Source organism: Notamacropus eugenii, chromosome 6 (genome assembly GCF_028372415.1).
Source record: "Notamacropus eugenii isolate mMacEug1 chromosome 6, mMacEug1.pri_v2, whole genome shotgun sequence".
NCBI lineage: Eukaryota > Metazoa > Chordata > Mammalia > Diprotodontia > Macropodidae > Notamacropus > Notamacropus eugenii.
Genome location: NC_092877.1, coordinates 370973804 through 370999044, shown reverse-complemented (window position 1 = coordinate 370999044; position 25241 = coordinate 370973804). Strand labels below are relative to the sequence as shown.

At 42.0% G+C, this 25241-nt stretch overlaps 1 protein-coding gene across 2 annotated transcripts in view; it reads left to right on the top strand.

The window, feature by feature from the left end:
* Positions 1–17790, top strand: part of ARHGEF26 (Rho guanine nucleotide exchange factor 26) — a 131639-nt gene extending 113849 nt beyond the window's left edge. For both annotated transcript variants that reach the window (XM_072618679.1, XM_072618680.1), the window contains 4 exons: positions 7607–7816; positions 15467–15534; positions 15996–16100; positions 17423–17790. In XM_072618679.1, coding sequence (XP_072474780.1) covers positions 7607–7816; positions 15467–15534; positions 15996–16100; positions 17423–17565 — 526 coding nt within the window. In that variant the 3' untranslated portion in view covers positions 17566–17790. The remainder of the gene's footprint in view (positions 1–7606; positions 7817–15466; positions 15535–15995; positions 16101–17422) is intronic.
* The last annotated feature ends 7451 nt before the right edge of the window (positions 17791–25241 follow it).

Here is a 25241-nt window from a genome sequence, read left to right as displayed (position 1 = left end):
TTGTTTTTCAGTCTTGTCCAACTGTTCATGAACCGATATGAATTTTGTTGGGTTTTTTTGGTTTGTTTGTTTTTGGCAAAGATACTAGAGTGGTTTGCCATTTCCTTCTCCAGCTCATTTTTACAAATGAGGAAACTGAGGTAAACAAGGTTAACTGACTTGCCCAGGGTCATACAGCTAGTAACTGTCTGACAAAGGATTTGAACTTGGGTCTTCCTGATTCCATACCCAGTACTATCCACTGTGTCACCCAACTGCTATTCTGGCTAATGCTCCTTGAGAATTCAGTAAATTGAACATAATTGAAATTTATTTTGAATGAATTAAGGACTTTGGAGGACATTGGAGCTCGCGTTTTGATCATCTGGGATGAAAATGTAGAAGCTGATTATGGAGACAGAATCAATAAGCAAAAAAGAAGTTATTCAGCAACCTCTTTGTACGCTCATTACAGATGGGAAATGTCGAGAAGCATGTGAATAGGTCTCTAATCTCAAGGAAGTTTAATTTTAGATGTGGGAGCTAATAGCTGTACATATGAAATATTAACTCCTAATATGTGCTTTGGTAAGTGAAAGATGTGGATTTTGGCCTTGAGTGAATGTGACCTGGATTTCTTTACTAGCTCAGGTCCCTAGACAAAATTTTAGCTTATAAGTGCCTCATGCCTCTTCTTAGCGTTATTTATTAAGTCATAGGTAAGAGACTTAACACACAAGAAAATGAATGATAAGTAGCATATAAGTGCCAGGTCCACTAATGGTGGCTAGGTTGGTCCAGCAAAGCTGAGGAGTAGGGTTTGTACTAAGTCCAAAAGAATGGGTAAGGTATTGGATGGGGGGAAGGCATTGTCATCAGGAGAAACAGTAATAAACGAAGGCACAAAAATAGAATATAACAAAGTATATACCCCTGGGTTGGAAATTGACTAATTTGGTATTGATTTAGTATTGAAGTCTGAAGTCTTTATTTAGAGAAGGAGTTGATACTGGAAAGGTGGAATCCTAGATTTAGAGCATGGAGGTCAACCTCCTCATTTTACAGATGAGGAAACTGAGACCCAGGGAGATGAAGGGTCTACAGGCATTAAACACAGTACCTGGCACATGGTTGGCACTTAATAAATGTTTATTGAATTGATTGATTAATTAAATGCAAGAGGTGAGAACTGACTGTAGTGCCTCTGGCTCCAGCACTAGAGCTCTGTCCATTGTACCATTCTAATGAGGGGCAAATAGAAAGTAAAGCAATGAGGACTCACCAAATGTTCTCAAAATTTAGCTAAAAAAGAATCAAAGAAGAGAAACTGTACAAGTTGAGGAGACTGACCTGAAGGTTGTTGTTACAAGAGCAGAGCCTGGTATCAAAAAGGGATTAACAAATAACATGGAAGCTGGAGACAAGAAACGGATAAGGCCAGCTTTGAAATTGTGGTTCTTGGTTTGGTTTCATCAACTGAAATTGAAAACCTTTAGGTTTTTTTTCTTTATCTTGAACATAAAATCCAAATAAAATGAGTATATTTTATGTCAAACAGAAGAGTATGAATTGAAACTGTCTCCATTATGCTTTCCTTTTAAGTATAAAATAAATTTAATGTACAACTTTTAAAGTTCCTGTTTATTTCTCTCCTTCTGTCATTCCTTTTGTCTCCTCTGTGCATTCTTCAAAAATTCCTCAATTACCCTTTTCTTTTTCGCTTTTTTTTGTCAATGCTGCCACAATTTTCCTCTCCCTCTTACCAACCCTACTCTTTGGAAAAGAAAACCCTTATTAAAACAAATACACATAATCAATCAAAACACATGTCCACATCAGCAATGTCAAAAATGTTTGTGCTTTGCGGTACCCTGAGTCCACCATCACTGTCAGCATGTTTCATCCCGGGTCCTCTGGGATGCTCGTCATTGCGTTGATTAAAGCCCTTAAGTCTTTCAAAGTTGTTTTCTTTACAGCGTTATTACTATTTTTAAATTGGGCTCTTTAGTCTACTCCAGTTTTCATCAGTTCATGCAAGATCGCCCAGTTTCTCTGAAACTCTTATTTTGCAGTGCAATAAATTGATGTTTCATAATTTATTCAGTCATTTACTACTTCCTAGATACCCTTTAGCTTCCGATTCTTTGCTTTAAATAAAAGTATGGGTATACATATCTTATATGCATGGATCCTTTTCTTCCTTCTTTGATCTCTTTGGGCTCTAGGCCAATAGTAGTATTACTGGTTGAAAGAGTGAGTTTTGGGATATAGTTCGAAATTGCTTTGCAGAATGGCTAGAGCAATTCTCAGCTCCACCAAAAGTGCATAGGTATGCCTGTTTCCTGCATTCCCTCCAACAATTTTCATTTTCCATTTTTCAGAACCTTTGCTAATCTGAAGAGTGTGAGTTGAAACTTTTGAGTTCTTTTAATTTGCATTTCTCCATTCATGATGTGGAGCTTTTGCTTTTCATATAGTTGTTGAAGGCTCGAATTTCTCCTTCTAAAAACTCCTGTTCTTTTCCTTCCTCTATTTGTTGATTAGAGAATGAATCTTTATCTTACTAATTTGAATCAGCTCCTCATATATCTTGGATAGGAAAGCTTTATCAAATGAGATAATATTTATAAGTTCCTAGCACACAGCAGGCATTTAACAAATTTATGGAAGAGGGGAGAGACAAGTCTAGGTTTGTTCAGTTTTTTTCTACTTTAGGTTAGGTGACAGTGGAACCTTTAAATAGAAACATGTATTAGAAAGTAGTTGGGCATGTGGAAGCAGAATTAAGATGAGAGGAAGGGAGAAAGGAAAGTCTACTTATTCTAGAAATTCTAGTAAATCTGTAGATGACAATAGGATGGCTGCCATTACAAGAAGGAGGGGCACTGAATATTTCTTTAGGATAAGGGAATACTCATCATATTTCAAAGTAAAGGGGAAAGGAGTGAGTAAAGATAGTGAGAGAAATTTAAAATATAAGAGAGAGACTTGACTAAAACTGTTGTCTTCAGACCATACACTGAAAGTTAATTTTTAATCTAAAAAAATCTAGCCTTTTATATTTTTGTCTAAAAGTCATTCTGATAAAATTTCCATTACAACTGAACACTATAATATAATAGGGAGCTGGTCTCTGGGGCATTAATAACTTTAATGCTAATGATTAATTGCAGTAATACTAAATTCTAATGGCTAGACTGTCACAAATAAGTGACTTCTCTGGTCCTCAGTTTTCTCATCTGTAAAATGAAGGGATTATACTTGAGGACCTCAGAGGTGCCTTATAGCCCAAAGTCCATTATTCTGTGATCCAATGGGGACTGGCCCAAAGAGGTTATGTTTAGCAGGTTAGTTCTTGGCAAAATGGTGAGATTGGCAAAGTTTCTAGTTAATGTCTTCCCATTTCTTCTTCTTTTTTTCCCATTTCTTTCTTCCACTGTGATGCCCCTGGCATCCTCCCAACTGCTGATGCCTCCCCCCACTCATACAAGAACCTGGTATTTAGAGGCAACATAGTCCTGGGGAAAAGAACATTGACTGATATCAGAAGACCTGGGTTCAAATTCCACATTATTCCTTATTACCTATAAGACCTTAAGAAAACCCTTAGCCCTCCTTGGCCTCATTTGTCTTGTCTGTAAAATGAGGGGATTGGACTAGGTGTTCTCTGAGGTCACTCTTGGCTCCACCTATCTGTTCCCACGAGTGTGCTTTGGAGGTATTATGTGGGCATGCTTTTTCCCCAGGTCGAACGTGGTATCTGTGATGACAGGAATAGTCTCATTTCATTTCTAACCTACCACTGTGGAGAACCATCCGTCTTCCTCCCTGACTGTGGTCATTCCCTATCAGAGCAGTTCTCCTGACTGAGAGCACCATCGCCAGGCACTTGGTTTGGTCTCAATAGAGACCTCAGCATGTGTTCAAGTAAGACAGCAGTGGGCTTATTTATACAAGGCTGATGCTGCTGCCTTCAGGGCAGCCGACTGCTTTTCTGAAGCAGCTGGTGTGGACAGACAGCTGGTGAACTTGGAGGCTGTGCAAGACAATCAGAGGAAGTTACTACATAAGCTTCTCACTGAAGGGAAAAGGGACTTTTCCACTGGTCTCTTTCTTTCTGAGAAATTCCATTTCCTAATTACATGACACAAATTGTTTCAGAGACTGTACACCATCTGCTCCTTTAATAAAGAGAGGTCAACAATGTAAAGATGAGGAAATCTAATGAGCAATTTCCCCCTCAGTCTAGCTTGCTGTATTTGGACATGAATGAACTGGTTAGATTGGAGAAAACCATCATGGTGGCAAAGGGCTTGAATTCAGGAATGCCATTCAGGTATTCTAAACCAGGGTGGAGACTCCGCCACCTTTCCTCTTCTCTTAAGAATCAACCAGGTGTAAGTACAATACAATTTATGGATTCCAAGGGTGTTGGCTAGACTTATTATACCTTTTATAAAGTGCCTAAACTCTTTTTTTTCATTTACTTAGTAGCTGGGGTAGGCAGGGCATCATTTTACTGGATTATTATGGACCTCGGATTTGTGAAGGTGAATGAATAAATGAATGAATGTGAGAGGTGTGTGTGTGTGTGTGTGTGTGTGTGTGTGTGTGTGTGTATGTGAATGTGTGTACTGGCTAAGGTTTCACATTTGTTACTTCATAAGATTTGAACAATATCCAATAAAGATAAAGAAATAATGACTGCTATTATTATGAAAAATTTTTCTTTTTTCTGTATTAAGTGATCTTTTCACCCTGTTTTAGTTTGACGTAGTCCTAGACAAACTGAATAATGCCTCCAATGGTAACAATCACTTTCTAGGGTCATCAGTATAGAATCAAAAATTCTGTCACCATTTTTTATCTTGAAAGTAAGACCAGAGAAGCAAAATGTCCTTTTGATTGATTCACAGAGGTTACCTAGCCCATCACAGAGATAATCTCTTAATAAGCCTATCTGCAATATACCCAACAAGAAGCATCTAGACTGCCTAAAGAACTTGAGAGAGGGGATCCCACTGCCTCCCTCCCCCTCTCCCTGGCAGCCTTTTCTACTTTTGGACAACTCTGATCGCTGTGGAAATTGTCCCCTGCATCGAAGATACGTGTGCCTCTCTGAGACTTGCCACTGCTCCTGATTCTGGCCCAGGGGCCCAAGTAAATCAAATCTAATCCTTTTGCCTGACTGCCTTCCAAAGATAGCTATCGTGTTCCCCTTCTAAGTCTTCCTTTCATGATAAACAAGCCCAATTCCTTTAACCATCCTCCCATGCATGAACTCAGGACCCTTCACCACCACCAACACCCCCCCCCCCTTATCCTCTGCTGGGCACTTTCCGGCTTACTCATGATCTTCCTGAGATTCAGTGTCCAGAACTGAACACCACATATGACCTGATGAGAGCAGAGCACAGCAAATTCCTCACCTCACTAGTCCTAGACTGTCGCTTAATGAAAGCCTTGTTGCAGAAAGTTATTATTTAAGGAGAGCTGAAAATGGGGTAGAGAAGATATAGGTTCAGATCCAAGCTCTGTAACTTGTCATCTTTATGGGGATGGAGATGGGGGTGGGCATGGGCATAGGCAGGGGGATGATGACTGGATGTGTCACTGAGCTTCCTCTACTAAAATAGGTCAGCAACTTCTCAGCAAGGTAGAGTCTTTAAGTGTTGCTAGAGTACTGAGTGGTTGAGAGCCAGTTTGGTGCCTGGGAAAAAGTCACTTCTGTCTAAGATCTGGTTTCCTCTTTTTTTAAATAGGGACAGGGAGTGCATCTCAGATTTTAGTAGTACGGGATTGTCTAGAAGAGAAAACTTCATCTCCCAATGCAAATTAGCACCTTCTCTGCAATGTATAGGATGTTGTATAAAGACCTCCCAAGTGATGAATCTTGTCCCACAGTCAAAAAGTGTGAGAGGCAGAATTTAAACCCTGGTCTTCCTAATTTCCAGGCTACCTCTCTATCCCTGTACCATTCTGCCTTTTTCTGTAAAATGGGGATAAGAGTATTCTCACTGCCTCCCTCACCAGGCTATTGTGACTAAAACCTTCTCTAAACCCTAGAAAAACAAAACAAACAAAAAACTACATACAGCAACATGAGTTGTTAATAAATACACCAATAGAACTGTCAGTCAATTTAGTATTTTCTTATCAGGTGGATGGACATTTTATTTGACAACTATATATCCAGTGACCAGATGGAAAGTATCTCACAGACATTTGAATTAGTATTCTTTCTGACTAGAAAGAAAAATAGAAAAAGAATGGGAATTTCCACATGTATTGTTTGTGAAGCTCTCGATGATTATTCCTCTGGAATAACTAATCTTAGTGCACTGGCCCATTACTTTGATGTTTTTATGAATAACCACCTGGAAGGTGAGACCACCTCATATTGGAATTTTGGGGAGTAGCTCCCTAATGTTAGATGAGATTCCAAATAGCCTTAAACAAAGTTCCTTTCTCTAACATATATGTTCCAGAGACTTTTTACTTAGTTGTGATAGGCTGGCCTGAGATCTCTGTTCGCTCATCAGTCTACAAGGTGCAACCTGAAACTCTGATGGAGGATTTCATTTCCCCCGCCACGTGTGATTCAGCTAAGCATAGCTTGATCAGGAACAATGTCCTTGTGTTATTTGACCTACAAGTTTCTTTTAAGCTAAAGGATTTTTCTCAGAAAATGGGAGGTGAGCAAAAGAAAGGAGTCACCGAAACTAAATGTAAATTTGTTTTTGTCTCCCACATTTCCCCATATGTTATTAACATATTGGTATTTGATGTGTCAGAATAATATTATAAATAATCTCTAATTAGTTTTATTCTTTTATCAACAATGTATTTGAAATAAAGCATATTAACTCCTCAGCCTTATCTTCCCCACCTCCCACCCCCAACCTATCTACCCTCCTGCAAATTCATCTTTTTTTTTCTGTTGAGGGCCCTACCATCTATGGACCAAAAAGCATCATATTTTTAATAAGATTGTATTATCTTCAACAACAAAGTCAGCTCTGAAGATGGATGACTTGCTTTTTATAAGAGATTGTTAGCTTTGCTTTCTTAACAGGACAAATACAGGTAGGAAAGACATGCAAAAGTTTCTACAAAAGACTATTTTCCTCTTAGGGAGATACAAAAAGACATATATAGAAAGCAGTTTCAGAAATTCTTGGGTGAACTCTACTGTTTTTGAATCCTTTGGTACACTTTGTGTGAGGATGGAACAATTTAATGTGTTTCTACAGGCTCTCCTGCATTGGTTAATTTATATTTAGAAAGGAGCGGGGGGGAAAGAGAAATTATTTCTGTAGTAATAATTTATATCCTCCAAGAATGACTATATGATATGGATGGCTCTGTTCCATTCCGTATAAAAATATTCTAAATCATTCTGTTCAAATAAAAAAGGAAAATGAGATGTGTTCTAACCATGAAGCTTGTACCCTTCTTTATATTTCTCTCATATGTTAGGAAATGTTGTAAGTTACAAAAGAAGCAGTAAGATAAGGTATAATGAGGAGCAAAATTGTAAGCAGTGTCGAGACAAAGTAACCTATTTTGATGGGTAGAGTTCGGGGTTCTGAATCTGTGTTTGTTTTTCTTCTACTTTTTCTTATAGTGAAGAAAGTTATACAGTCAATGACTATGCTTTGAGGGACCAACTGTTGGTAGAGCCTTGGGACCATGAAGAAATGAATTCTTCTCCCCTGAAGAACAGTTCTACCATGCTTTATTCCAGGCAGAGCTCTGCCAGTCACCTGTTTACTCTGACGGTTCTCAGTAACCATGCAAATGAGAAAGTGGAAATGCTCCTGGGAGCTGAAACTCAGTAAGTCCTTGGGGCACAGAAGTGTGGAGGAATGGGGTGGATATTAACAGAATTCCCTTTTGGGAATCCTCTCTCTCTTTCTCTCTCTCCCTCTCCCTCCCTCCCTCTTTTTCTCACCATTCATCCAATAACTCACATGAAGAAGTGAAATGTTCTGATTTAGGTTTGGGTTTGTTGGATGTTATCAAAATCCTTCATCAATTCTTGAGGACTTTTTTTTGATGCTTTTTGGGTAATAGTATCTTGTTTTGGGGAATGTTTGAGATCAGTATGAGGAAAAGATGCAAAATCTGAAGCCAAGGAGACCCTGGTTCACATTCTTCCTCTGGTACGTGATGGTGCTAAACAAACAAATCCCAGAATTCAAGATTTGTAAAGAAACTGAGAGGTCATCGAGGCCAACCCAGACCTAACAAAGATTATCCACTATAACATGCTGGACAGGTCGTTAACCAGCTGCTGTGTGTAGCCCTCCAGTGAAAGAGCACCTACCAGTTGCAAAGGCAACCTGTTCTACTTTGGGGCGCTTTCTTTGGCAGGAAAGTTTTTCTGAAATCCAGCCTAAATTTGTCTCCTTTCACCTTCCATCCACTGCTCCTGGTCCGACATCTTGAGGTCAAACAGTACAAAGCTCCCTTTTCTTCTCCACAAGAACCCTTCACTTGCTTACCAGAAGAAAGAATTCTTCTTTCATCCTTACCTCCAACCTGGTTTTCTCATGCTCAGGCTAAACATCCTCATTTCCTTGAAATGAGCCTTATAGCTTCACCTAATGGAAGAGCTGACCAATCCACTGGTAGTTGTCTACAAATGATCACTGTTACCTTAAGGGTCAAATATAAAATCTTTTGTTTAGCATTTAAAACTCATCACTGCCTGGCCCTTTCCTACCTTTCCAGTTTTCTACTTTACTCCCCTACATACATATTGTAATCCAACCATACTGGCCTCTTTGCTGTTCCTTGAATAGGTCACTCCATTTCCCATCTCCATACTTTTCCTCTGTTTGTCTCTGTGTACTGACTTCTCCTCTTTCTCTCTTTTGGAATCTTTGGCTTCCTTCAAGACTCATCTAAAGGCAAGCCTCAACAGGACCCCCAGCCTTCTGCTCTGAGGTTACCTGTCATCCATCTTGTATTCATCTTTTACGTACCTGGCTTGGGGGTTTGTTGGTTTCTTTTTTTTTTTTTTTTTAAGATATGTTCTTATACCCATTAGAATAGAAGGTTCTTGAGGGCAGGGACTTTTTTTTGCCTTTGTTTGCATGCTCAGTGCTCAGCATAGAGCCTGGCATGTAGTAATTGCCTAAATACTTGTCAACAGATAACTTCCCTTTGAATGACCCTGCGACATGGTGCGCCACATGTCCAAAGTCCTTGTTTCTGAAAGCTCTGATTCTCTTAAGGAGCCCACAAGAAACATTCATGTGCTTGGCCTCATGAAATGATTGACATCTTATGACATTTGCTCATGACTTGAAAGTGCCAGCCTAAGAAAGGACTTTGTATTTTGTTGAGTACACAGTAGAGAGCCCCTGAAGGCTTTTTCACAGAGGAAACAAGGGGGAAGAGAGGAAGTGGAGAGGAAATAAGCACTTATCTAGTGCCTGCTGTGTGCTGGGCACTGTGCTCAGCTCTTTACAAATATGATTTCATTCGATCCTCATAACAACCCTGTGCAGTATTACAGGGGCTGCTATTATTCCCATTTTACAGTTAGGGAAACTGAGGCCAGCAGTGGTTAAATGCCTTGCCCAGGGTAACAGCTAGTATTTGAGGTAGAATTTGAACTCATAACCTTCCTGACTTTGAGTGACTTGTGTTGTTTTGTCATTTTTCAGTTATGTCCCACTCATCGTGACTGGAGTGGTTTGTCATTTCCTTCTCCAGCTCATTTTACACATATGGAAGATGAGGCAAAGAGGTCAAGTGACTTTCCCAGGGTCACACATAGCTAGTAAATGTCTGAGGTCACATTTGAATGTAGGAAGATGAGTCTTTGTGACCGCAGGTCCAGCATTCTATGCTCTATAGCACCGCCTAGTGGCCCACAACAACACCAACAAATTGCTAAGGGATCAGTGAGAGTCTCCAGGTTTTCTGCTCTCCAAATTCTCATTTATAACACAAAGAATTATCTTTTAAAAAAATTAAAATCCATCTCGGTAGGAGCTGATCTCTTAACAACATTCCAGTCTTCCCTTTTCCTTTCCCTTCCTCACTCTGGATTGGGGCCTTGTGCTGATTTGGTTAAGTTGCCTTGAGTGCCAAACATTTAATAAATACTTATTGAGTGCTTTCTTAGTGCTAGGGACTGTACCAGATGAGATGAATGGATGGATGATTGGATGGATGGATGGATGAAAATAAAGAAAAAGAATATTAAGTGCTTATTACGAGCAAAGGATTATACTAAGAGGTAGTATACCAAAAGAAAACAGACATTGCCACTCTCAGGAAATTTACATGCTAATAGAAACAACACAGATAGGATATTTCAAATGGCAATCAGTTAGAAAAGTGCAGGGGTCCGTAGGTCCTTAGCTCAGTCGATGTTACTGCATCCCATAATATAACTACTTTTGATAAAACTGTATGGGTTTCTGACACAGAACCCTCAACGGTGCCAAAGCCTGGGGTTGCTAGAATTCCCTTCTGGGTTTGAGTAACTGTGGCCACTGAGGATGCAGAGACTGCAGCACCTGAAGAGGCACCAGGGAGGGCCTTTGGAACAATTCTTTTCCCAGCCATCTTGGACTTCCATCAGTCACACGTTGTATATTCAGGGAAGCCACCCCCACTTACCTCCCCTTGGTTTTGGCCACCATCCTCTGCACTATACCCATTCAAGGAACCTTCCTGTGTACTCTGCTTATTTAAATTTCTTTTGTTGCTTAACCGAGAAAAGGTTTTAATGTCTTATCCAAATATAGCCCATCATCTCTGTTTATGAGTTAGAGTTTACTCTTCGATTGTGAACAAGACAATAGTATAATCTGGTGGAAAGTGCAGAAGGGCACCATTATTTTAAAGTGAGGATGTTTTACTGCAGTCACTTCCTTAGCCCTTCCCGCCACCCCCATCATCTTCCAAAAGGGCTGTGAGAGCCAGAGGGTCTCCTTTGTCTGGGCTTATTACAGGGAAGCCCAAGCCACTGCAGCTGGCAGAGATACTGGAGCCTTCTGTGCAGAAGATCCGTCACCGGCTTCCTGAGTTTACAGTAGAGTTCTGGGCTCTGCGTCTGTCAGATCAGATCTTTGGAATGATGGGAGCTCTTCAAGAATATACCGGGGGCCCCCTTCACCTGGTGTCTTTTGCAGATGGGACACAGTTCCTTCTAGCCTGGGCCCCAGCATGCCCCTCTCCCAAACTGTCTTTCCCAACAAAGGAGGAGTGATGAAAGGGAGGCCTGTTGTAAATCATCCACAGAACCCGGTCCTGGGCCCCTCAGAGAAAGGGGCTTTGTCTGCCCGAACTCTTCGGCTTATTTCCTGCTGCACTTAATGGTTTAATTAACAGGAAGCAAATGATGATCTCATAGAACTGTAAATGGTGAGATGAGTTTTGGCCTAAAGAATCAACCACAAACTTAGGAAGAAAAAGTTTACATGGCAAATGCTTGTCAACAGTTGAACCCATTCAATTTTTGGATTGTAGGATTATTAATTGATAGAATTAGAGGTAGAAGGGACCTTAGAAGCATCTGGCTTAATCTCTGTGTTATTTTACAGGTGAGAAAACTGAGGCCGATAGTAGTTCAGTGACATCCCCTAAGGTCACACAAACATTGGGCAACAGGCAAGATTTGAACTCAAAACTCTGGATTCCAAATCTAGACCTCTTCCCCCTGCTGCTTCTAATATAAGCTCAAGGATAATGACACCTCATATTTATAAAATATTTTTCTTCTTTGCAGAAGTCCTTTATTCTTTGTCCTGTCCAAGCCCCGGGGAGGCAGGACAGGAAGGGCTCAGTTCCTGAGGTTATATATAGGGAGAAAGTAGCAGAGAGAGGATTTGAACTCAGGTCCTTTGATGAAAATCCAACACTTTTGCTTCATCACCTTAAAAGCAATGTCCAAAGGGCAGAATGGCAGTGCAGGAGCAGGGAGGGAAAGGAATGATTGTGGTCGTTCTAGCTGACATCGATGCAATATTCAACAGGCACAAAATCATTTTTTCAAACCTACATTATCCTGTCTGATCCCCACAATAATGAAAGAAGGAAACAGACATTTATTAAGTAACTACTACCGGCTAAGCACTTGACGAACATTTTCTGCCTTCGTCATTATGACAATCCTGGGATAATGAGAAGTTTGGCACTCTCCAGATATTTCAGGTTTAAACCCCTCCCTATCGCCCTCTTGCATTATTTCATGTAGGCGCCCAAGGGAGATCCCCAGTACAGAGGAGTAGGTGCTGTAATTCTCAGCTTCCATTCTATTTGGGACTTTGTGGTTTGGCTTTCTTTGCTCTGCATCAGCTCATACAAAGTGTTCCTGTCTCTCTAAATTCTTCCTCTTCATCATAACATGAGGCCCAGTAGCACCCCTTTACATTCCTTCGTTCAAAGAATTTCATCTTGAAAAGGCCTTTCCAGTTTGTCCTGCCTCCTGAGGAGGTGCCCAGTCTACAAAATACCCGACTCCTGGTCATCTGGGCTCTGCTCGAAGACCTTCACATAGGGGAGCCCCCTCACCCCCTCCCAGGGCAGCCCTTTGTGCACTGGGATAGAGCTACACTTAGTATTTGTCCTGACATCAAGTCTGTGTCAGCCTCTTGGCCCTGCTGACTCTAGCTCTGACTTCTGGGACAAGTCAAACATGATTATTCCCCTTTCACTTTCTGGTTCTTTGGATGCTTGGGCTCAACTTCCTCTAAATCTTTGCTTCCAAACCAAACATCTCGGATTCCTTCAATGGGTTTTTAAATGGCATGAAATTTGATCATCACAGATATCTTCCTCTGTATGTTCTCCAGCTTATTAATATCCTTCCTAAAATGTGTCCAGAACTGAACCCAATGCATCTAGGTGGTACGGTAGCCAGGAAGACTTGAGTTCAAATCCAGCTTCAGACACTTATTAGCTGTGATCCTGAGCAAATCATTTCACCTCTGTCTGCCTTAGTTTCTTCAACTACAAAATGGGGCTCATAATAATATGTACCTCCCAGGGTTGTTGTGAGGATCAAATGGGGTAATATTTGTAAAGTACTTAGTACAATGTCTGGCATGTAGCAGGTCCTTTAAAAATGCTTGCTTCTTTCCCCATTACGTATAATACAGTTGGCAGTCACCTCCCTAGCTCTGCACATTCTCTGTCTCTGAAGGCAGCCAAATATCCATCACCTCTGCTTCTTGGCCGCCACAGCATGACTACAATTCTTGTCAAATGCGTACCCGTGGGTTTATGGTCCTCCTGAACCAATTTAGGATTAGAGTTTGATAGGCATGGCGCCTCCATCTCGGACCTGTAAAGGGAATCTTTGTCTTGCTAATAACTCCTGGCAAAACTACCACGACAGAGTCTTTGCCCACATGTGTGTGTGTTTGTATGTTATGCATGTGTTTTGCAGCTGTATCTTACCCACAAGAAATGATTCATTAGCTAATATTTCTAGTGAAATGGTGTATCCCCAGTGTTGGCTTGAGGATACATGGTTTTTCTGCTTCTGTGAGGTGGCAAAGAGGTCGTGCGCCCAGTTCAGATAAATCTAGGAACATCCTAGGGCAACTGGGCCAAATTCTTTTACAAGTGAGGAAACTGAGGCCCAGGGAGGTCACAGGAATTTCCTAAGGTCACCCAGGTAGAGGCAGAGTCAGGGTTGGAACTCTTTGAATCCAGCACTCCTTCCCTTGTATCGCACACTCTCACACTGGGAAAGTAATGAGCATTCTGTGTCCCCACTGGCTTCAAAGGCTTGACTTTTCCTTTTCTTAGAGTTCCTTATTAACTTCTTTCCTATGTTGTACAAAATTCAGATGAGAGACTTGGTTGTGCTCTCCATGTTGCTCCCCATAGTCCAGATTTCTCCCTACCCCTGGGGGATGCTGTAGAGTCTGGCAGCATCAAAGGTGGAAAGAGGAGACCTGGTTTCACTGGAGCAATTTCCAGAAGCTTTGACAGCACACGACAGCCACAAGAACTGTCTTGTTCTATCCTTTGGCAATCTTGGATGATTCTATATCCATGCCTATTTCTATATGTGTGTGTATATTCTTTATGTGGGGGTAGGTATATATGTATATAGACACACATTTATACATACATTACACATATACATACATATAGATATGCATATATATGTGATATGTGATATATCCCTAGAAAAGGGAGTCAAAGGGAGTCACAACAGATATTAATAATTAAAATGCTTGTTTGGGAGTTTTGCTTTAAAAAAATTCTTATTTTTGCCAAGACCTCTGCCTTTTCTCCTGTCCACTGTTGCAGTGTGGTGGCACTATAGATGGCAGAAGCCCAGAGTTCAAATCCTGCCTCCATTTCGTCATCTGTAAAATACACATAACAAGAACATTTTCTTCCCAGAGTTGTTGTCAGGATAAAATGGGATACTACTTGTAAAACGCTTTGCACCCTTATAGTACTATGTAAATGCAATGGAAAATCATTTGAAATGGGAAGGAATTAGTGGCTGGGGGACCTGGAAAGACTTTCTGAAGAAGGTGGGTTCTGAGCTGACACTCAAAGAAAGTCAGGGATATTAGAGGTGCAGGTGAGGGAGCAGAGCCTTCCAGGGAGGGGGCATGGCCAGCACAAAAGTTGAGAGACGGAATTTGTGTTGTAGAAACAGCAAATAAGACAGTGTTCCCAGGCTCTGCAGTACAGGGAGGAAAGTTAGAAAGGCAGACAATTAGTGAACATTTATTAAATGTTTTCTTTTGCCCGCCACTGTGCCAAGAGCTAGGAAAACAAAGAAAGGTATAAACAAGGTCCCTGTCCTCAAGAGTCTCATTCTAACTGGAGAGATAGCACATATGTGCTCTATGAACAAGACCTCTACAGTGTAAATGGGAGGTGATCTCAGATGGAAGGCTCTAACTAAAGGATGGGGGCACATGGAGGGTTTGTAAAGGCTTCTTGCTGAAGGTAAGATTAGGGCTGAAAGCCCAGGCTTCTTAGAGGTGGAGGTGAGGAGAGGGAGAATTCCAGACAATATTAGCCAATCAAAAGGCAAGAAGTCAGGAGAATAGCAAGGAGACAGGTGTCCCTCAATTACAGAGTGTGCAGAAGGCAGAAAAGTAGACAAAGGCTGGGAAGGTAGGTAGGGGTCAGGTTATGAAGGCTGTCTGAGGGTTTACATGGATTATTTCATTTGATCTTCACAACAGTCCTGTGAAATAAGTGCTATTATTATCCCCATTTTACAAATGAAGAAGTGAAGCTCTCATGGGGATTAAGTGGCCTGCCCAAGGTAATACAACTAGTAAGTATCTAGGGCAGGATACACACTCATGTCTTCTTCATTCCAAATCCTGTGCACTACCCACCATGCCAAGCCAGAGAGGCAGAATTTGAACTCAGGTCCCAAGACTCTAAATCAAGCCCTCTTCACTGCAGCAAGTTGGGGATCTAGAATGGAGGGAGCTCTACTGAGATTGGGAAACTAATTTTCAGCTTTTATTCCTAGGAGCGAACGAGCCCGCTGGATAACTGCCTTGGGGCGGAGCAGTGACCTACAGAGCTTGGACAGGACCAGTAAGTAGAAAAGATCTGGGGGCTAATTGAGAAGCGCTGACCCTGGTGGATATTTCTTGAGTAGCAACTAAAGCATCATCTGCCCTTCCTTCCCATCCACAAGACAAGTTGGTCTTTCTAGGCATCCCATCCATGCCAGATCATCTCATACCTCAGTGCCCTCATTGTTGGCTGGTTTGATCAGGTGCCATGTTTAAGCTTAGGCACACTTAGACACTCAATATTGGAAGACTCTTGATCTCACTTTGTCAATCTGGAAAAACAGAGAAGGTTGGCCTGGGGCAACAGCAACTTTCTAAAAAGGTAGAATGACTTTATCATCCTACCTATACATTTTTTTCTCTCCCAGCTTAAAGAGAATGAGAGAGTGACTGTAGACCATACTGATTTTCTTTTCATTTGACAGAACTCTTGCTTCCCCTCCCTCAAAGTTCACTCAGAGCATTCTCTCTTCTCCTCAGTGCTGACCCAAGTGGAAATCATCCGCACTTTCACAGCCAAGCAGCCAGATGAGCTGTCCCTCCAGGTGTCAGATGTGGTGTTGGTTTACCAGAATGTCAGTGATGGTGGGTACATGTTCTTTGTCATGCAGCTGCTCCCCATAGCTCAGGTGGATCAAGGCCAGAAAATTCTACTTTCAGTTTCTTCTCAATGTGTCACAGACTGCTGGGATGTATGGTCATATTATCAGCTGCTGGTCTTTTCCCAGAGCCATACAGGTCAGCAGTCTGTCCATGGGGCATTTGCTGTATGTATTTAACTTCAAATCTTCTAAGAATTTACCTGTAGGTGGGAGGGGCTGGGAACTGGTGATAATTGGCTCTAATAGAATTGTAGGATTCTTTTATAAATATATTGGTTAATCCCCAAAGCGAGAAAAACATGCCTCAGAGGAGCCGATACACTGCGCCAGCCAGGTGACCCTGGGCACCGTACATTTTAAGTGACCATAGACTCCTCATGGATTTGTACCAGGAAGAGATTTCCTAATGAATCCTCTGAACTGCATTCTTTTCTCCTAAAACATTTAGAAAAGACAGGAGAGCATAGCAAACGGTGTAGTGACCATGTGGTTTAATACATTCTGAATCTGGAGTTAGCTCCTGGATTCAAGTGTTGGTTCTGCCACTTACTCCTTGTGACCTTGAGCCAGTCACTTAATCTCTGTGGGTCTCAGTTTCTGAAACTGTGAAATGAGGGGGCTGGACAAAATGGGGATCGGATCCCCACAAGTTCCAGGTATATGATCCTTGAGTTTATATCCTGGCTGTGCTATTCCTTCAGCTCTGACCCTGAGCAGTCCATTTAAACATCTGCACCTCAGTTTCCTCTTCTGTAAAACGAAGTATTTGGACCAGGTCCCTTTCAGCTCTAAATTTTTGATTATCAACAAATCAAATCCAAAATGGACAAGAAGGGACACAAGTACATGATACCAAAAAACAGTCCCTAACAAGACAAGTAATCAAATGGTAGGAGTTAATATTTTTCACTGAAAAACTGCAAACAATAACCACAAAATGAAAATCTATTCTAAATCACAAATAGTGAGAATGCAAATTAATTTCATTTGTGAGGCCCTTGAGACTGGGAGCAACTTCTGTGCCTTCTTGTATTCCTCCTGAGCACGTAGTTGTTGAGCCCTTTTCATTTATATCTGACTCTTCATGATCCTATTTGAGGTTTTCTTGGCAAAGACACTAGAGTGGTTTGCCATTTCCTTCTCCAGTTCATTTTATAGATGAATAAACTAAGGTAAACAGGGCTAAGTGACTGGCTCAGGGTCACACAGCTAGTAAATGTCTGAGGACAGTTTTGAACTCAGGAGGATGAGTAAGCCCTCTACAAACACTTAGCAGCTTGACTGATTGTAAGATTTTCCTTGCAGGTTGGTATGAAGGTGAAAGGCTTCGGGATGGTGAAAGGGGTTGGTTTCCTATGGAGTGTGCCAAGGAGATAACCTGCCGGGCGACAATAGACAAGAATGTGGAGCGAATGGGACGGTTACTTGGACTGGAGACCAACGTTTAGCTCCCCGATGGCTCCCTTTGGGGATGGCAGGATTTGCACTAAATGATAGTGGTGGGCTGGTTGGTTTTTGCTAGTTTTATTATTTTATTATATTTTTTAACACAGCCTATTTTATTAAATGAAAATAAAAATCACTTTTCTTCAAACTTGTACAGTTGCTGGGTTCTCTTAGGAAAGAGACTGTCTCCAATGCTTCTGATTAAAAAAGCAGAGATCTGGGTTCAAGCCTTTTTTGCTTTATTTCAGGGTGATGGGGTCTGGTCATGGGCAGAGCACCCAGGATGGCATCTCTCCACATGGAGAACCTAGGAAACTTGGTTCTAGGTTTCCTAACTTGGTTTCTCAGGTTCTAGGAGAATCAGGATGATACATGTCAGAAAAGCATCTGAGAGAGACTGGAGCATGTGTAGACATTTCAAAACTGGCTGCATCAGCTATCTGCAGGACAAAGAGAAGACTCTGATTGTCTGCTCATTGTTCACAAAGGCTTGTTGGCCAACTTTAGCCTTGGCCCATTGACCTCAGTCTAGAGTTGAGATGTGGGCCATTGAGCATTGATACCCCTGAGGTCTGAAGGGAATGGAGTCTCCCCCTTCATCCCATCCTTTCAGAATCCAGGTCTGGCATCTATGCCACAAGGAGAGACGTTCAGGGCACCAGTCTATCTGCAGCTGAGGCAAAGACACATCTGGCAGTGAGGCCACCTCTGAAGGTGAACTTGGTGGTAATTAATAAGAAACATTTATATAACACCCTACTATGTGCCAAGCACTTTACAATTATTATCTCATTCGATCCTCAAGATAACCCTGGGACACAGGTACTATATTATTATCTTCATTTTACAGATGAGGAAATTGAGGCAAATAGAGGTTAACTGACTTACCCAGGATCATACAACTATCATGTATTTGATACCAGACTTACATTCAGGTTATCCTGACTCTACTACCCTGCCTAGCTGCCCCTGAAGGGAAGGAAATAGTAAAGGAAAAGGCATTTATTGAGCATCTACCTACTATGTTCCAGGCACTGGACTGAGTACTTTATGAATATCATCTCATTCGATTGGTGGGATCAGTACTATGCAGGAACTGAACTGATTGGAGCCTCCTCTCCCCAGAGACTGAGATGCTTTGGCAGAGAGTGTGCCCCCAAGGTAACGGGGAGGCAGATCATGTTTGCACATTTTTATTGTTCTGTCTTCCAAGTAAATAGCCCTTTTGTAAAAGCAGCTCAATGTTAAAAGGAACTGAACCTGACATACGGTGGAAACCAAGCCAGTGGGGGCTCAAACTGAAGGCAGTAGAGATAACAGATGCTCCAACCCCTAAAACTAGAGGAGTGGGCTAGCCCTTGAGAGAATGGAGCTAGTGGTCCATGTCACATCACTAAAAGCTTAAAAAAAATACCATGGAAAATGGTTAACAGACGAGGGATGAATTTCAGCTGCCATCTAGAAATACTCCTTTCTTCCAATACATTGTGTTACGTAAGTATGTTTCAGGGGCTGTCCTCTGATCGCTCCTATTTTTCCTACATTCCCCTCCTCACTGGGCACTTACCCTGCAAACTTTGCCCTCATGACTCGGCTGCCTTCACCCTACAGATTCCCTCCATCCCTTCGGTTCCCTTCTCTCACTGGTGAGGTCCTTCCAGGGGCCTCTCTTTGGGGAATGAGCCCAAGCTGGCCAGGCTTTGTCCCCTCCCAGCTGTGCTTCTGACTCTGAGGCCCCAATGGCCCTCATGGTGCCTTCTCTCTGCCCACTTCCTTCAAGTTCCCTTTTGTGTGTAGTTCCCCATTCTGTTAGAAAGTGTGCTCCTTGGGTTGGGCAGGAGCTGTCTGTTTGCTCATTTGTGTCTCCCAGTGCTTAGCGCAGAGCCTAGCACCTAGCAACTTGGCTCCCTGACAGAGAGGGGATCCTAACCTAAATTCCCTCCTGTGAGTGGAGGTTTCAAAAATCTCCCAAACAGATGAGTATTGGAAGACTCATCTAGGAAATGTCCCAGGTCTAAGTTACAGCAGAAGGTGAGACTGGAGACAGGTAGGCCCCCTTCCCAGCAGCTGTTATGACAATTCAGGAGCCAGGTGATGAGCTCTGCCCCAAGATGGGAGCAGCATTGGAGGAGAGAAGGGGGCATATTCAAGATACCTAAGAAGGCAAAAATCAACAGGCTTGGACATGAGAGTGAGGCATCCAGGAGGGACTGGGAGGATGCTGGTATCCTCAGCATCAGTGATGCACACCGCTGCATTTTCACAGAATGACACACTGGACACAGTGATATGGGGCTTTGCATCAGGGAGAGGGGTGTATTGTTTTATTGCATCTTTATCTTCCGTTTTTACATTACCTTCATTTCTTACTTATTCTACCTAAAGGCAGCTAGGTAGTGCTGTGGACAGAATTTTGGGCCTAGAGACAGGAAGATATAAGTTCAAATCTGACCTGCTAACTAGCTATGTGACCCTGGCCAAGTCATCTGACCTCCATTTCCTCATCTATAAAATGGAGATAATGATAGCTCTTACCTTCCAGAATTGTTGTGAGGATCAAATGGGACAGTATTTGTAAAATACCTACTGTGTGCACAGTACCTGGTACATAGTAGGTGTTATATAGACACTCATGCCTTTCCTTCCTGGAGTCAGTTCAAATCCAGTCTCAGACTGGCTGTGTGATCTGGAGAAGGCTACTTAATCTCTGCATCTCTAACTGTAAAACGGTACTAACTGCACTTACCTCCCAGGGTTGTAAGGATTAAATGAGACATAATATTTGTAACACTCTTATCACAGGCCTGGCACTATGATAATTGTAGGCACTTAATCAATGCTGGTTCCTGTCCCTTTCCCTCCCCATAAACTGCCCCTTTTGACATAATAATAAAAAACAGCAAATTAAATGGTTCAACAAAAACAGCCAACACACGGTTGCAGTATCTATTGCCTTAAATGGGTGTTTGAAAACGTCAAGGACTCAGGAGTTGGTGGAGCAAGCTCCTGGAGTTACCTCCCTGGTCTCCCACTTTCCCAGAGGAGGGGCAAAGCAAAGAACACTTTTTGTAACACAAGTGTATGGGTGGCACGTCCGAGCTACTGCCTCAGATCCCAAAGCCAGTCTGCTCCACTTAGTGGAGAGGTCCTGGTTCTGCCCTCTTGGTCACAGGTTCAAGGTAGGCCATTCCAGCTCTTGAGCCAAGTCTATTATTCTATTATGAGTTGATTTTTTAACTGGGGTAAATCCTTAGAGGCTGCGATGGAAATCAGCTAAGACAAGATGTGTCAATTACATGGTCTAGCCAGCAAGGGACCCTGGGTAAGGACGTCCTAGCATTTTCTGAGAAGCAGAGGTCAATTCTAACATAGGTCAGGCTTATGGAGAAAGCTACCTTCTCACCAGGATGGCATCAGCTTCTTAGCAGTTCTGGGTCATCTTGGCAAATATCCTGTTGACACCAGAAACTGGCCTTAGGGCTTCTAGGAATTAATTTGGGTGTTGCCTGAACAGTTATGGAAGTCCATAATAGGTCAATGATCTTATTAGCTAACATTTTGTTATTTTTTTTTATTATTCGCTAACAGGTCTTTTTGATAAAAATAAGTTTTTATTGGATTTCTTTTTACATCATCTAAAATTCCTCATGTATCTTCTCCCTCCTTTTCCAGGGAGAAATCCCTTATAACAAAGAGTTGAAAAAAGGGTGGGATGGGACCTCATCAAAACGAACCAAAGTAATACCAAGTCTGACATATGCAGAATTCCATGCCCATCCGTCCCCCACATCTGCAAAGATGCAGGGAAGTGCATTTATCTCCTCTCTGCATTGGGGCTAAGCATGTTCTCTGCAATTTACCAGTGTTCAATCAATTAACAAACATCTATTAAGCACCTACTATGTGCTAGGCACTGGGCTAAGCTCTAGGGAGACCAAGAAGAAGTAAAGCAGTAAATGGTCCCTGCCCTGAAAGAGCTTCCACTCTAATGAGGGAGATGTATATAGAAAGGGATGCACGAGAGAGACAGACTAGGTGAAACGTATTAGGACATTCAGCTTCCAATGTCTTTTTTTGTTCCTTGCATGTGCAGGTATTACATAAAAGAGTAACTTTAATGTTTAATTTTTGCTGGGCATGGTAGTTTTAATTTTTATATGCCATTGCAATTTTTTCAAACCTTATTAAATTTCGATATATATATTCTCTGATTTAGTACTGAGCTGTACACCGAAGAAGTCTCTCTAACAGATGGTGCCATGGATAGAACACTGGACTTGGAGTCAGGAAGATGTGCGTTCCGATCTGCCCTTTGATACCGACTGGTTGTGTGATGCTGGGCAAGTCACTTAACTTCTTTCTGCCTCAGTTTTCTCATCTGTAAAATGGAAATAATAAATGCATCTCCCTGCCATGATTGTGATGAGGATAAAGTGAGCTAACAATGCATGTAAAGTGCTTGGCAAACCTTATGGCCCCATAGAATGCTAGTTATTGTTCTTAGACATGGAGAGTGCCAGGACCGCAGGACTAACATACGTCTGGGGCAGGATTTGAATCCAAGCCTTCCTGGCTCCAAATTCAGCACTCTATGACGTGGGCTGAATTGTGGGGCCCAGTGCATCAGTAAAGATGGAGCATTGTGACTGAGGAAACCATTTTACCATTTACATAATTTATGTAAAACTTTCATCATAGGATTTACAGGCAATCTTAGTAGTAACTAGAGACAGTGAGTTTACTATAGCATTGTCTGAGTCTCAGATTTGGAGTCAGGAAGACCAGAGTTCAAATCTTCCCTCAGGCACCTACTAGCTGTATGACGATTGACTATGATGATGATCATTAAAATTACATAGTGCCTACTATGTGTCAAGCTCTGTATTAAGTGCATTGCAAATATCTCATTTAATCCTCACAACAATCCTGGGAGGTAGGTACTATTATTATCCCCATTTTACAGGTGAGGAAACTGAGGCAAACAGGCTATAAGGTTTGCCACGCCCCGTATCACTGTACACACATCTCATTTTATCCTCACAACAATCATGGCAGGCAGGTGCTACTATTATTATCTCCATTTTTCAGATGAAGGAACTGAGGCAGAGTGGTTAAGTGACTTGCCCAGGGTAGCACAGCTAGTATATGTCTGGGGCAGAGGTTGAACTCAGCTCTCCCTGACTCTTGGTCCAGGACTCTATCCACCAGACTGCCATAAACCGGTTGGGAGAGAGGGAGTCACAATGCCATTTATGATTCAGTGAGAGACATTCTCTATTTCCCCTTTTTCCCACAATCACTCAAGATTTTACTGAACACAGACTAAGGCCCAGGCTCTCCACTAGGCTGTGGGGTACAAAGAGAGAAACAGAATTTCCCTGTCCTCACAGAGCTTTCTTTCTCAGGGAGATAACATGCGTCCACTTCAGGACATATAAAAGAAGCACAAAACAGAATCAAATAACCTTGGACAAACAGGCTGATCTCTTAAAACCAATTTTTATTGCCCTCATTCGCTTTTACATCATGCACATTTCCGAAAGGGGTGCTGGGCTATGTATATCCTCTTTCCTTTTCCTCCTTCCCACCCCACTCTTTCTCATTTCTTCTCCACTCCAAGTCTTCTGCCAACTGAGTCAGCTCACTCCTCTCCTTCTAACATCACCACTTCCTTGGACCCCTAGCTTTCTGTTCATACTTGTCTTCCCCCACCCCAAAACACACCCACAGCTTTGGACTATTCTGTAGTCCCCTGACCTTGAATTTGGAATAGGGCCTCCAGACAGCCTCGTTGACTGAACTGTGTTTGGAATTAACCCAGAAACCAGGAGTTCTTGCACACACATCTTCCCCATCAAGTGTGTACGTTAATTAGTTGCTATTCATATTAATTTGATATAATAATAGTGGGACTCATTGGCAGTGATTGGTCAACATCAGCCCAAAATATGCCCCCTCAGCAACCCACGATGGGCAAGGCAGTTCTTATGTTTTTGATGTAAATCCTTTTAGGATCTGTTATTTTAGCCTGTGGTAAGCTTTCCATGCATTTACTTTGTGTCGTGTGGGACTGATATCCTTTTCGTTTCCCCCAAATTTGTCTCTCAAATTGCCAGAAACGAATATAAGTATGCCTGATTTGATGACTCAGAGACTTCCCCAAGGTCACACACGTTGTAAGCATCAGAGGCAGAATCTGAACTCAGGACCCTTGGACTGAAAAACCAGAGTTCTTTCCACGGTACCATGCACACTCTCAATATGCATCAGACACTATTGGAGTTTTGGAGGCTAAAAATGTGAATTACCATTAGGCACTTTTAGTACCATTTCTTTACATATTTAACTATCTGGAACCCTGCAAATTGTCCATTGACTGGATGAGGCAGCTAGGTGACCCAATGGATGGGCAGGAAGACTCTGATTCAAATCTTGCCTCAGACAATGACGAGCTGTGTAACTGTGGGTAAGTCACTTAAACTTTATGAACCTCAGTTTTCTCCTCGGTAAGTGGAAGTAAGAACAGAACCTGGCACATCAAGTAAATTAACATATATACAGTGCTGTGCAAATCTTTAAGCACTCTCTAAGTGCTAGCTGTTACTATTTTTCTTTTTAAAACTTATGTAGCATTTCACTTTTCCCCAGTTATGTGTAAAAACAATTTTTAACATTCGTTTTTAAAATTCTGACTTCCAAATCCTCTTCCTTCCTTCCCTACCCCCCACTGAGAAGACAGATAACTCCATATAAGTTACAGATGCGTAGTCGTGCAAAACACTTCCACACTAGTCATGCTGTGGTGTCACAAAGAGTTCAGTCAGATCACTTCTAATCCAAGTATGGGCACTTACTGAGAATTGAGACGTCCCTCAGAAGCAGGCTAGGTTCCAAGAGGAACCAGCAACTTAGTAAGATACCACCAGCAAATTTAGAGGGTAATGATGCTGATTACACAACAGAAATGAGTATTATAAAGGCAGGAAGGATTTGTTAACGGATTAGGTAACAGGGGAAGGGGCTCTTTTACAGTCCAGGGGTCAAACATCCTGGACATGCTGCCCTCCACTGGCTAGCTGTTGTGGTCCTATCTGGTCAAGATGGATAGTTAGATATCGTGGTCCTGTCTTGGGCTAAATGGATGATGTGATTGTGCTTCAGTACAAGAACATACCTGTTCAAATATGTGAAGTGAGTCTGGGGCAGGGGCTAGCTAGGGTAAGCGACTGTAATGAGTCGAGGGACCTGTGGTATGGTTAGAGCCAGACTGTGTGGCTCAATCAGGACATGCCTACTGTTCAGTGGGGCCCATATGGAAGTTAGAATATTGCAGCCAGAGGCAGGTTTATTAGGATTCCTTCAATGTTGTGAAAGAAAACAGACAAAAAAAAAAAAAACCTCAAGAAAAATAAAGTAAAAAAGTATGCTTCAATCTGTATTCAGACACCATCAGTTATTTATCTGGGGACAGAGAGCATTTTTCATCATAAATCTGTCAGTTGTCATTGTACTGCTGAGAACAGCTAAGTCATTCACAGCTGATCATCTTAGACTACTGCTGTTACTTTGTAACAACGTAACAGTACGTTTCACTTTGCATCAGCTCATGTTAAGTCTTCCCAGGTTTTTCTAAGAGCATCCTGCGCATCATTTTTTGCAGCACAATAGTATTCCATCA